The sequence below is a fragment of the Delphinus delphis genome, chromosome 7, assembly GCF_949987515.2.
Source record: "Delphinus delphis chromosome 7, mDelDel1.2, whole genome shotgun sequence".
In the NCBI taxonomy this organism is placed as follows: Eukaryota; Metazoa; Chordata; class Mammalia; order Artiodactyla; family Delphinidae; genus Delphinus; species Delphinus delphis.
The window spans coordinates 18,591,324-18,604,251 of NC_082689.1; the positions used below are offsets into that span (position 1 = coordinate 18,591,324).

Sequence of the window (12,928 nt, forward strand, 5' to 3'; positions counted from 1 at the left end):
TCTTACAGACGAAGAGACTGCGGCACAGAACTTGCCCGAGGTACCACAGCTAGTTAAGTGGTGGAGTTAGGATTCGAACGCAGGCACGCTTGACCTCTTTGCCGCCGGTCCTCTCAGTTCTTGGGCGGCTGCTTCATGTCCTTCGGCCTCAGGAATAATGTACGTCGAGCAGGATTGAGGTTAGGACTAAACGAGGTGATGCAGGCAAAGTGCTCGCCACACCTTAAGCAAAAGTAGCTAAACTCTGATAGCGACTCGCAGACCAGGCCTACGAGATGTGACAACAGCCATTCACCTGGGGGCAAGGGGCACTTTCTCCCCCCTCCCCCATAGCGTTCCACCCAGTATGGCCCCAGGGGAGCCCTCATCTGCATGTCATGAGATGTCCTTGTCAAAGATGGTAGACGTAGAAATGAGGCAAGAGAGCCTTGGACATGGAGGTACTCAGGAGTTAGGGCCACCTAACCTTGCCAGGGTTCAGACCCGTCACATGAAAAATGGGCGAGTACCACCCGTGCTGCGCAGGGAGCGAAGGGACCAGTGAGTGGACCACGGGCCCTTCACCCTTCACCTGTGCTCTGCTGAGGTTCAGCACCACTGGTGTTTCATCTCAAAGGCCGGAAGTGGGCAGAACAGCCATTTTACTAGCAGATTCTCTCTCTCTCAAGATAGAGGCTTGAAAGTCCTCTTTCAGGGCAGGCTGCTTCCTTGCTTTGAGAAAAATACAATATAGACCCTTTGGCCACTGAAGATGAAGCCAAGTGTTCATCCCGGAATGGAAGAGAGCATTGGTGGGGAGCCACACCTCCCTGCTTGACAATAGGAAGGTGCTTGTCAAAGGTGCCTGGGAGGGCATCTCTGCAGGTATCTGGAGAGAGAAGCGGGAGAGGTACCTGGCTTTCTCCTCCCTGGGGCCCTGATGAGTTTGGGGCCTGGACCCTGGGTGGGGTGGACGTGTGCCACTCCACATGGAGAGGGGCAGGCCTCTGACACTGCCCACTGGCCTTAAGCTAAGGAGACCTGTGGAGGGGCCTCAGTCTCTGGGCCTTGGGAGGTTTTTACAGGTTTTTCACCACGTGTTCCCGGCTTTCTGTTGGCCCCATGCTTTCAGTCAAGTCATTACTCAGTCTGGTCCTAGCTGTGCCGCAGAGTATTGGGTGGTGGGACCCTGCATAAGGGGAACAGCAGCTACCTGGGGAGAGCCAGCTGTGGGGCCCCAAGAAGTGAGGGCAGAAGAATGCGCATTTCATGGACTTCTACAGCATACTTAGAGAGGGCCACCTGGTCAAAGAGGGGACTTCTGCTGTCAGCTGGGAAAGCTTGCAACCTCTGGATGCCTGGGCAATAAAGGGAGGTGTGTCACCCACTGGTCCCCCAGGGTTCCCCACCCCGAGAAGGGAAGCACAGGGAACACGGCACACCACCAAACTCTCGAAACTCAGCTTTATTGAGTTCCAGTGGCTCCCTCTTGGTCTGAGCTCAGCCCCGCTGGCTTTGATAGGTCTCTGAGACTCAACGGTCCAGGGTCTGGCAACACCCCGGCTCCACCACTCCCCTCCCCAGCCACCAGGCTCCCCAGGGAGGGAGGAGGAGAGGCAGCTTCTGTGGTGTTGGAGAGAAAGAATGGGCAGCGGGGTCAGAGGCCGAAGAAGCCATACAAGCAGCAACATGCCCAGAGCACCCATCACACACCAATTCCAGCCACACACCCGCCCCCCACCACCACCACCACTGAGAGGGCTAGCTTCCAAGCTCCCACGCCTGTCAGCCTTCTGAGACCACGCCCTGCTTAGCCGATCAGCCGTGGCTCATTCTCAGACCCCGGGACTGCCCGCAGGAAAAGAGCCTCTCCGAGATGCCACAGGGCCTTGATGGGTACACTCTAACCCTGGCGCTAGCAAGAGGTGTCAGGGGAAACAAAGCTCAGACCATTACCCCATCATCCACATTCTTGCCACCCCTGCCAGGGACAAATCAAAGGACATGATCGCCCCATCTCACAGTGAGTTAACAAGCCGACCAGGGCTGGAACTACATGTCCCAAGATGCACAGCTCTGTAACTGTGCACCACTTCTCCCAAGCATGATCTAACAGAAAGGAGGCATTGTGCGTTGCATTCTGGGACTTGTAGTCCCCAAGAGACAGCACCAAACACCCAGGGAAGCGTTTACAGGCTAAGACTACTTCCCACCCAGCCCCCACCCACCACCCAGGCCCGGCTCTACGCTCAGCATGGGCGAGGGAGAGGAATGGAGGGTCCCCTCCCAGTGCACAGGGTTGGGCGCTGTCCTGTTGGAACTGTGCTGCCATTCTGGGTCCCGGACATCCAGCTCAGAACACATCTGGGGAGAGAGCAGGGGCGGGGTGACAGGAGAGAGGGTCAGCAGCAAGCCGTGGAGGACGGAGCTGAGCATGCAGCCCTGGGCTAGCCCTGTGGCCTCTCCCTGAGCCCTGATGCATGGTGCAGGAGGATGGGATATGGTCCCCTCCTAAGCCTCCCTCCTGGGGCAACCTGGCCTTAACCCCCCTCTCCAGGATTAGCCGGCCTCACCTCTGGCTAGTCCCAAGGCCTGGGGCAGGCTGAGGCAGCAAGAGGAAGGGAGGAGGAGTAGGCTCCGGTTCCGAATCTGGACGGCCGAGAGGCTCCCGCCCCACCCAGCTAGCCTCCCCGGAAGACCTTATGGCCCTACTGGCCACAGAATCTTCCTCGCCACAAAGAGGCCTTCTGGGGGAAGCAAGAAGGGAGTCCCAGCCAGACGGCAGTGAAAGCAAGCGTTGCGGCCCACGGGGAATTGCAGAGAGAAGAGTGCGAGGGAGAAGCAGCACCAGGAGGGAAGCAACAGAGACGTCAGAGCTCAACACTGCGCAGAAACCAGGGTGGGGTTGTCTGCAGCCGGATAAGGAGAGCCGTGTCTGCCGACTCTGGCTCAGAGAACCTCAGGCCAAGTCCTCCTTCCTTAACATCATCGGCAACACAGGTGGCAGAAGACCTGGGCACGAAAGGCCTGACCCAAGCCACTAATGCCCCTTTAAACTCCCTGTCTAATAAGAATAAGTGAATCCTGGCTCCTCAGGCCCTCCCACTGCCCTGACACCCCCCATCCTGGGCTTTGCCAGGGACCTATCAGCCGTGGGCTGAGCACAGCAAATCCTGACTCCACGCTGGAGGGTGGAGGGGGGTGGACCTGGGAGGGAGCATGGAGGTGGAGAGGGGCTCCTGCAACTCAGGCCACGCCCCTCTCTGCTCTCCTGACAGTGAACAGGACCCCTGGCCCCCTGAATCGGGTGGGTTGGGCCTAGTGATCAGAGGATGAGGCAGCGAGAGGCCTTCTCCTCCGGAGATGGGCTGGGTTTGGCTGTGTCACCCCTTGCACCCTCATGGGTCTCCCCCATGCCTGGGTCGTGGTTCTGGGCCTTAGGCTGCCCCTGCCGTCGACGCTGTGCCCCCCGCCCACCTGCTGGTTTCTTCCCAGCTGCCTCCATCTCTGACAGGCTGTAGGCCATGGCAAGCTGCAGGTCCTCGTCATCCTCAGAGAGGTCGCTGTCAGGGGGTCGCGACACAGGGGTCTGCCGGACCTGTGTGGCCCCTGATCTGGAGGTGACAGACTGTTGCTGCTCGCGACGGCTCAGCTCCAAGCCCAGTGCCAGGTCATCCGGGATACCTGTGGGAGTAACAGCCACCATGAGCCAGGCTCTGATCCAGGCTGCAGGAATCCGGCCTCACGCAGCAGCCACTCTGACCACTTACAGCCCCTCCTCTGGAACTGGTGTGTGCATTTTGGCACCTAGCGTAGTGGTTATGAGCATGGCCAGGCATTCGGCTCCAGCAGGTATGAGCTGTCTCCTTTGGCAAGTTACTCAACATCCCTAAGCCTCCCTTTCCTCATCTATAAGATGGGAATGACGTGAGTGCCTGCATCGTCAAATTGTTCCAATGATTAAATAAGAGAGCCCATGAAGAGCCTTTAGCACACAGAGCTCCCAGAGTCGGCGGGCATAAAAGGGTAGTCATGGTGACCATCCTGTACTGCGTGGCAGCGTCGTGGGAAGAAGAGTTCAGCTCCAGGAGCCCTGTGTCCTGAGTTTCATTCCTGGCTTTACCCTTTGCTAAGTAGGTCAAAGCCTTGGGCCTGGGGCTACTTGGGAGTTAGGGCCATTTAGCTGTGCTGAGGCTCAGTCTCCTCAAACGAAAAGTAGGGCGAATGCAAACTGCCCTGCTTTCCCCCGGGTGTTTTAAGAATACAAGGGATGTGGTATGTGCGCAAGTGCTTTAAAAATAGTCAAGTGCTCTGCAAACTCCAGGCACCCCACACATGATGACGGCGATTAGCTGGCCCTCTGAGACTCCACAATTCTCTGTCCCAGCCCCCTTCCCCGGGATCACCATCTCCGACCCTGCCAGTCTGGCTTCCCTGCCCCAGGGGAGTTCAGAGAGGAGCAGTTAGGGGAAGGGGCTTTGGGGCCTGGGGCTTCCTGATCGGGATTGGGTGGCAGAGCCGCTCCTCACCATTGATTGTGACAGACTTCAGCTGCCCGTCCTCCTCTACTTCCACCCGCTCCTGCCCGTTCTCCATGATCCTGGGGGAGACAGCACGGTTCATTCGGTGGGCGTGCCCGAGTCCTGCGGGCGCCTGTCCAGGCTCCGGGACGTCGCAGTGGACAGGGCAGTCTGCGCTCTGCCCTCAGGGAGCTGCTCTCCAGTCGTCTGCGGCTCCGCTCCACCCCCACCCACCCCACACCCCGTATGGTCCCAGAAGGAGCCCTCACCTGCGCGTCGTGATGCGGCGTCCTTGGACAAAGGTGGTAGATGTAGAGACAGAGCGAAAAGCACCAGCCCCAGGACTGAAGGAGAAAGATGAGGAGGAGAAATCTGGCATTGGGACAAAGGAGGAGGAGGAGAAGAGGATGTTAGACAGAGGCTGTACCAGGCAGGCTGCACGCACAATGGACCAGGAACCTCTGTGGGGTCTCCCCGGAGAGCTGCCCAGAGGCAGGGTTCCAGAGACACAGAGAGAAGGCGTGGGAAGGTGACACGCTGAGGCGAGGGGCTCCAGGACTCCAAACGCTTGCAAGCATGGGAAGGGACGGCACTTACCAGAGTGTCCAGGGAAGGAGGAAGAGAAGGTGAAGAAAGGGCCCGAGTGTCGGGCACTCCGGTTCTGAAGCTCTGAGAACGGGCCCAGGTCATCTGCAACAAGTAAGCAGATGAACCATCATCTGGTGAAAAGATCCCCCCACCCCTAGAATGTGTGAACCCTGCTCTGAAGTCTCGAAATATAAGCTGCTAAGCAACTGGGTACATTTCTGATGTTTTTCTTTTTTGCTTGGACTGATTTATAAATTAAATTCCTTTTTAGTATTATTATATGAAAAAGTTCCCTGGTCAATTCTGGCCACTATGAAGAATAAAGGAAGGGGGGTGGGGAATAGCTCCTTCAGTTTTATGCAGATAAGCCTGGTGTGATGTCAGGCAGACACAGCTACAAGCCCCGGCTCCGCCATCTGCTGTGTGACTGTAAGCAAGTTATCTGAATGTGCCTCAGTTTTCTCATCTGTAAATGTGGATAAAATTATCTACCTCACAGGGTTCAGTTAACCATTCAAAAAAGTGGTATCTGTTGTTGTTTGTAATGGCATTATTACTGTCCCATGATGCTCTGAGTCTTGCTTTCATGGCTGTCACTGTGGAGGTTTAACAATGAATTATTGTTATCATTTAATAAGGCGAGTCTCTGAAGTGTCACTATAGGGTCACGCGGGTTCTGGAATGTGTAAGGTTCTGTCCCAGAGCTCACTGGATCCACCCACACAAAATCTTCTGTCCGTGGAATTCTGCTTCCCTCTCAGCCTCCTGCCTAAGGGCCTCCCAGCTGATGGAGAGCAGGCCTGGAGGGAGAAGTCGAGCTTATCAGAGGCCGCCCGAGTCCACTCACCAAAGAGCTCTGCAAAAGGGTCACCACTCCCGAAGAACTCCCGGAAGACCTCCTCCGGGCTGCGGAAGGTGAAGGTGAAGCCAGGGCCGCCACTGCCAGCTTCTGCCCGACACGGGCCAGTACCTGAAGGAGAGGCAGGATGAGGAGGGGGCTTAGGGCGTGCACCCTGCCCTGAGCCAGGGGCCCCCTTAAGGCACAGAGACTCCAGGGAGACTCCAGGAGCCTCGAGAGCAGAGTGAGAGCAAGCCTCCACTGCAGGAATCTGCCCTCCCGCTTCCTCCCTGACCCACTTCCATCCCTGGGCGCCCCTGCTCCACCTACCTGCCCCAGTCAGCCCTTCCCGGCCATAGTGGTCGTAGATCTCACGCTTATGCTCTGGAAAGAGAGAACAGATCATTTCTCCCTCCCTCTGGGATGACGGCCTCCCCTTCCAGGCTAGGCCCCTCAGAGGACTGGCCAGAGACTGACAATTGGGGGGCAGCAGGTTGCAGAGGGGACCTGCGCTACAGGTTTTAGCAGCAGCTCAGCCCTTCACATAGGGGCCCCTTCTCATCTGTAAAATGGACACAATAACAGCACCGACCTCAGAGTTGCAAGGATTAAATAAGATAATCCACCTTGCACAGTGCCTGATACATAATGCTTCATAAATGTTAGCTAATCATTGCTATGTTATTATTAATCAGGGCCTAGCCTAAATGTCACAGAGAGACTTTTCTTGACTACCTAAAACTGCTGCCTATTATTCCCTATTCCCTATCACATCACCCTGCTACGTTCCTTTGGAATAATCTCGTCTATGCATTCACTTGCTTAATGTTGGCCTTCCCTGAACAGACTGTGATAAACCCATCAGGACTTGTAGGGCCTGCTCGTCCTCCATCGTTCCTCAGTACCCAACAAGGGCCGGGCACCATAAGCACTCAGTGAATATTTTTTGAATTAATGAATGAAAGGCCTGGACTCATATTCCTCGAGCAAGTTACTTCACCTCTCTCAGCCTCAGTTTCCTTGCCTGAAAAATGGGGGTGATAAATCCTGTCTCACAGGATGGCTGTGAGGACTCATGGAGATTACAACTACCAATGCCTGGCACAGAGGAGGCTCGGCACACCTTGGTTACCTGCCCTGCTTCCTTCCCCTTGTCAGGATCCATGCTGCAACTAGCAGACCCTGAGGAGCAGACACTGAGACAGGGGATCAGGGGAAGAATAAAAGGGTGCTTGACACACAGTAGGTGCTCCTCTGAATTGAAACAAACGAACAAAAAAATCCCAGAGTCCCTGTGGGAGGGGGGCACTTGAATGCCAGGTTGGAAAAGGCATGGAGGAGACTGGGGTGGTGGCAGCATGGCTTTGGGAAAGAGTGTGAGGGGGCATGAAGTGGCAGTGACAGGTGCTGCCCTGCCCTGACCCCTGACCCTGGCCCTTACTGTCCGACAGCACTTCATACGCCTCGGCCACCTCCTTGAACTTCTTCTCAGCAAACTCTTTATTATCTGGGTTCTTGTCTGGGTGCCACTGTAAAGCCTTCTTCCGATATCTGCAGGAAGTGGGTTCAGAGGGGAGGGTCAGGAGACAAACGCAGGCACTTCTCACTAGGGAACAGAACGACCCACTTCCTGTTAGCCCACCATAGCCCTTCCACCACTCAGATCCCGGTCCATGCCAGCTGCCAGGGCTGCCCCTGCAGCAATGTTTTAACGGAGTCCCCATCTCGCCCCTCTGCAGCCAGTGCTGGGACTATACACTTGTATTAGACATAAGGATGAGAAAGCCCCAGGCCTAACGCCTCCCTGGGGCTCGCTGGGGCTGGGGTTGCCAAGGACGTGGGTACATGTGGCCATGGGGGGGGGAGGGGCACAGTGCTTGAGCATCTTTGCACTGCATCCCGAGGCAGCCCACACCTAGAGGCGGGGGGTTGGCGTAGGAATAAAGGGAAAGGGAGGGGATGGCGGGGCTGTACTGGAAAAGAGCTCACACTGCACCTTCCAGCGGAGCTTCACGCTGTAGACTCTCTCCTACTCATCCAGGGGTCTCCTTCCTCCCTACAGGGGTCCCTCTCTGAGGGAGGCCCGCAATCCTCTCTAAGGACCTGGCTCTCTCAGCCCAGCCTCTGAAGGGCCCCAGGGTGGTGGAGCGGGGGGAGGGGGGTGAGTGGCTTTCTGGTGCACAGCGGAGGCACTTACGCCTTTTTGATGTCATCAGCGGACGCACTTCGCGGCACGTCTAGGATCTCGTAGTAGGATGCCATGGCAACTCGTCAGTCGTCAGGCGGGCCTCCTTGGGGCTACGGTAGAGAAGGTACAGTCAGGCGGAAAGAACCGAGAGCCCCTCCCCGGGGCTGGAGACCCCGGGGGCGGCGAGAGGCGCTCCCAGGGGGCCGCGGAGCCCGCTGGCTCTCCTCGCGGCGCCCGCTGGCTCTCCTCGCGGCCGGTGACTCGGCTCCCTCGGGCAGCCTTATCGGCCCTCGCAGGCCGGTGCCACGGGCTATCTCAGGGCCCAGGGCCGGGGCGCCCTATCGCGGCCCCCAAACGCCAGCAGTCCGGCCCAGGGCCCCCCAGCCTGACCGGGGCCCCCCGCCCGCACCTCCTCCGCCGGGAGTCCCTGGCCTCTTGGAGCGCCCCGCCCCTGCCCCCCGCCGGGAACCGTCTGGCACCGGCTGCCCGGCTCGCGGCTGCTGCGTAGGACGCGGCAGGCCCAGCTGTGCGCGCAAGCTTGCGTCAGCGGCACGGAAACTACTAGAGACCCAGAGGAGGCCGGCTCGGCCTGTCACCTTGGGGGGTGGAGGGGGGTGTGTGCTGCTGCAGGGGCTGCCGGGAGATGGAGGCGGAGCCGGCTATTTTGGGCTTGCACCAGGACAACGTCATCCCCAGATGGGACCTGGGAGACAGCGGCAGGCTCCATCCAGGAGTGACGCACTTGCCAACAAACAAGCCACCCAGCCCCTGGCCCCTCTGTGGCTTTCCTAGAGACAGGCTCGATGACCGAGGATTACTCATCCAGAGGAAATCACCACTTCAAGGGCTCACAGACTCCTCCTCTCTGGGCCTAAATCCTCCCCCTTCTTGAGATCCCTGCTCTAAGCCCCAGCCCTCAGAAGAGGCTGTCTGCCTTCCCTGAGTAGGTCACACCTGCCTCTCATAGCATCTCTTGGCAACCTTCCTCACACTGGTCAGGGCATTTATTTGTTTGATTATCTGATTGACAGTCACCTCCCCCACTAGGATGCAAACTCCACAGGGCAGAGATTATGTCTTTTTTCTCACTAGAGTATTCAGGACAGTAGTGCGGTTCAAAAATATCCATTGGATGATTAAATAATGTACAGATGGGAACATGTTCTTAACAATTTTGACACATTTGGGAGATTAATGGGATTAATGGGTGGTTAATGGGGAAATGGGGGGAAAAAAAGGAGAGGAAGTTCCCCAGATTCGAGGTTTTTCTTTCCAAACTGATCCTGAGTAGACCTCTTCCACCTTAGAGTGTTTTCTGGCTTCAGGCCTCATGGGAAAGTTAGAGAACCTTCTAGAACTGGCTCCCACTTGCTATCCAGGCCAATCCACAAGCATTAATTGAGCATCTTCTATGTTGTAGATGCTGCCAGGATGTAAAAAGAAGACTGCGGCCCAATCCCTACCTTCACAGAGCTCCAACTACCAGCCCATCAGTATAGACCACTGGGAAACCCCAAGGCTTTGGAAACAGACCTGGGTTTGCAACCTGGTACTACTGTGTGACAAGAAAACCTCTAAGGACTCAGTTTTTCCTCCCTAAATACAGGTAACGCCTAGGGCTGTTTGAAAGTCAAATGAGGTATGGTACATAGTAGGTCTTGGTGCAAAGGTTCTCTGGCATCATGACTGGCCCAAGCAATACTGGTTATGTGTATCTAGAAGAATATTTTAGGCTGGGTGACCCAGAAGTGCTTCATCAAAGAGAAGGGCTTGAGCCAGACGTGAGAGAAGAGCCTGGTGTGCGTTTGTCCAGTTTTCCTGGCTGCTCACAGCCTGAGCCTCCTACCTACCTGCATCTGGCAAATGCCCATTGCGTAGGCTTTGATGGGAGCCAGGCCACTACCTGCCACAAAACCCGACACTTGCTCTCCCAGACTTCCTGGCTCCAAGGTGTAGGCAAAAGCCGGATGTTTTGCCAGTTGGAAGCTCCAACTGGGACTTGGAATCTGGAGCAAGTCACAGAGAAGCAGGGGCAGTTGAGAATTCATTTCTGCAGTGGTGGCAAGCAGAGCCAGCAGTGGCCTCTAGTGTCTGGAGGAGGAAATGTCAGCCTCGATGCCAGGGTGAGAGGAGGCCTCACTGCAGTGGGTGGAGGGGCCAGGGGCTTTTTAAGCAGGATGTCATGTGCCCTGACCTTGACTGTGGTGCTGGCTGCCCAACTTCCCTTGATGCCTACCTGTTTGCGGAAACTTGTTTGGCAGCCCTTGTATTGATTCTGTGTGCTACCCAGTGTCTCTCTAATTGTGTGTGTGTGTGTGTGTGTGTGTGTGTGTTGTATGTATATGCGTGTGTGTCGGGGGGTCCTTTTCTTTTTTTATTTTGCCAGAGTTAGTTCCTGCTGTTTCCTGACTGACCTTGGTATAAGAGGAAGGGATAGATTAGGTTAGGTCACTCCAAAATCTTCCAGATCTCTTTCTTTTTACTTCTCTTATCTCAACAGACATTTGTCTAGCACCCTACCATGTATGTGGTTTCATATTAAGAGTAGGAATACAGAGAGCTTTAAGTTTCAGTCCCTGTACTCAGGGAGATGAAAACCTCGTTGGGACACAGACAAATGACAGCCAAGGGAAATTATGTGGAACACATCTAGCAAGCAAAGGGTTAATTTCCTTTGTTCACAGGGAATTCCGACAAATGTATGAGAAAAGACAAACAATGCAGTTCTTTAAATGGGTGGAGGGCACAGACAAGACAGTTCACAGAAGAGAAAGTACTGGCTTTTAAATATGAAAAGATGCTCAGTACCATTCATAGCAAGAGAATCATAAAGGAAAGCTGCAGCGGAATACTTTCACTTCCTGGATGATTGACGAAGGTCAAAAAGTGTAATGTGTTGTATGGACACAGGCGGGCTCATACATTGGTAGTAGGAGGGGTGTTTGGATATAACTTCTAAAGAGAGCAGTATGAAGTATATATCAAAAATCAAGGTATATAGGGGCTTCCCTGGTGGTGCAGTGGTTGAGAGTCCGCCTGCCGATGCAGGGGACACGGGTTCGTGCCCCGGTCCGGGAAGATCCCACATGCCGCGGAGCGGCTAGGCCCTTGAGCCATGGCCGCTGAGCCTGCGCGTCCGGAGCCTGTGCTCCGCCACGGGAGAGGCCACAACAGTGATAGGCCCGTGTACCGCAAAAAAAAAAAAAAAATTAAAGGTTAAATTAAATTAAAAAAAAAAATTAAAGGCCTTTGACCCAGTAAAGCCAATTCTAATAATTTGTGGTTGTACATATGTGCAAAGAAGCACGTACAAGGGTTGCAGCATTCTTTTCATAGCAAACGATTAAAAACAACCTAAATACTATATCATTAATAGCAGACTGGTTAAATAAGCAATGGTACAAGGTACTGTGGAATACTATATTGTCACCAAAAAGAACAAGGTATATCTATATGTACTGATGTGCACCATCTTCTAGATTTATTGTTAAGTAAAAAAAACAAGGTGCAGAGCAAAGCGTATTTAAATGCGTGTGTGCACACGTTAGTATATGCGTAGACGTCTGGAAGGGAGTACTAACCAAGAGTGAACAGTGGCGGCTGCCAAGAGGGGAACAAAGGAAGGGGACTTATTGTTGCTGTTTGTAAATCTCTTTGGTACCTGACAAGTACTGAAGCATGTGCACATAGTAACTGGTCAAATGTAATATTTTTAAATCTAGCTGGGGAAATAGGATATCAGCAACAAGCTAAGTGCTATGGTACAAGGCAGTCCATGCCAAGTACTGAATGAGTGATAGAGACAGCCAGTAAGAGGGAGAATCTAGATGAGGCAGAGGTCTCCAGTGCTAGACGGGTTCTGGGTGACTGTGATCTAACCTGGAAAAAATGGCAACACTGAGGCCAGCAGGGGGAGGTGGCGTTCTGGAAGGAGGGAATGCAGCTTCGGAGGCAGGCATGCTCCTGACACATTAGAGGCGAGGGAGTAAATGTGCTGGGTGGAATCCAAGGTTGGGGCTCTGTCTCTTGTGTCTGCCTGCAAGAGGTAATTGTACCCTGGCTTTAGAAGCCGCAGGGATGACAGCATTCCCCTGCACTGAGGGAGTCCCCAGGAGCCAGGCTGGGTGGCGCTCCCAGCTGTCCCATGGAGATCTGGGTTGCCACCTCCCCACATCCACACCCAGTCCAACCTAGGCCTGCCAGGGCTTGCCTGCAGAGTTAGTAGCTGGGAGGCCTCACGGGGTCAGAGAAGAGGTGGCCATCCAGCTGCCCAGGGTGGGTTGGCTGGTACAGCCATCAGGAGGGGAACCTGGCCACCTCTGTGGATACCCAGCCGTGTTGGGTGGTAAAGACCTTCCTCAGGGCCCTCCCTCCTGGCCTCTCCCAAACCCTTACCTCACCTATTGGATGTCAGTGGCAGAGGGCTTTTAGAGGACACTGACAACCCCAAGACGTGGCCCCAGAGACACCTCTGCCCTTGTTCAGCCCTGGAAGCTGGGTCCCTCCTCCGCCCCACATGCCCTCCACCACAGTGCCTGGGCACGGAAGTGTCAAGCATCACCCCCTCCCTGCCTTCAAGGCACCTGAGTCACTGTCTGGGCACTGCAGAGCTGGCAGGCCCAAAGAGGTGGCGTCTGGAGACGTGCCTGTGTCTGCTGAGGGCAGGAGGGGAGGACACCCTAGGAAGGGGAGGGCAGCAGCATAAGCTTTGGCCCAGGCTGACCTGGGTTTCAATCCCAACTCCTCCACTTACTAGCTGGGTAACCTTGTGCAAGTCACATGACTTCTCCAAGCCTCAGTCACCACATCTATAAA

At 55.1% G+C, this 12,928-nt stretch overlaps 1 protein-coding gene across 3 annotated transcripts; it reads right to left on the minus strand.

The window, feature by feature from the left end:
- Window positions 1-1,426: 1,426 nt before the first annotated feature.
- DNAJB2 (DnaJ heat shock protein family (Hsp40) member B2) lies at window positions 1,427-8,685 on the minus strand. Of its 3 annotated transcripts, none has more exons than XR_009520107.1 (10): window positions 8,523-8,685; window positions 8,123-8,223; window positions 7,367-7,476; window positions 6,256-6,309; window positions 5,935-6,057; window positions 5,097-5,168; window positions 4,769-4,871; window positions 4,509-4,579; window positions 2,553-3,663; window positions 1,427-2,343 (listed from the first exon to the last, which is right to left on the minus strand). XR_009520107.1 is itself a non-coding variant. In XM_060016060.1 (10 exons), the coding sequence occupies exons 2-10, from the start codon at window positions 8,185-8,187 to the stop codon at window positions 2,333-2,335; spliced, it is 837 nt and encodes a 278-aa protein (XP_059872043.1). In that variant the 5' UTR covers window positions 8,188-8,223; window positions 8,523-8,681; the 3' UTR covers window positions 1,427-2,332. The 3 variants fall into 3 exon arrangements, 1 of the variants encoding a protein (XP_059872043.1); XR_009520106.1 differs by having other exon boundaries at window positions 5,097-5,189; window positions 8,523-8,681; XM_060016060.1 differs by having other exon boundaries at window positions 3,457-3,663; window positions 5,097-5,189; window positions 8,523-8,681.
- Window positions 8,686-12,928: the final 4,243 nt, after the last annotated feature.

Excerpts from the sequence above, each read along its gene's own strand:
- DNAJB2 (XM_060016060.1), bottom strand. The coding sequence starts at position 8,187 with ATGGCATCCTACTACGAGATCCTAGACGTGCCGCGAAGTGCGTCCGCT. Across the intron at positions 7,477-8,122 it reads GCTGATGACATCAAAAAGGC|ATATCGGAAGAAGGCTTTAC; the intron begins GTAAGTGCCTCC and ends CACTTCCTGCAG. Across the intron at positions 4,580-4,768 it reads CGCCGCATCACGACGCGCAG|GATCATGGAGAACGGGCAGG; the intron begins GTGAGGGCTCCT and ends TGTCTCCCCCAG.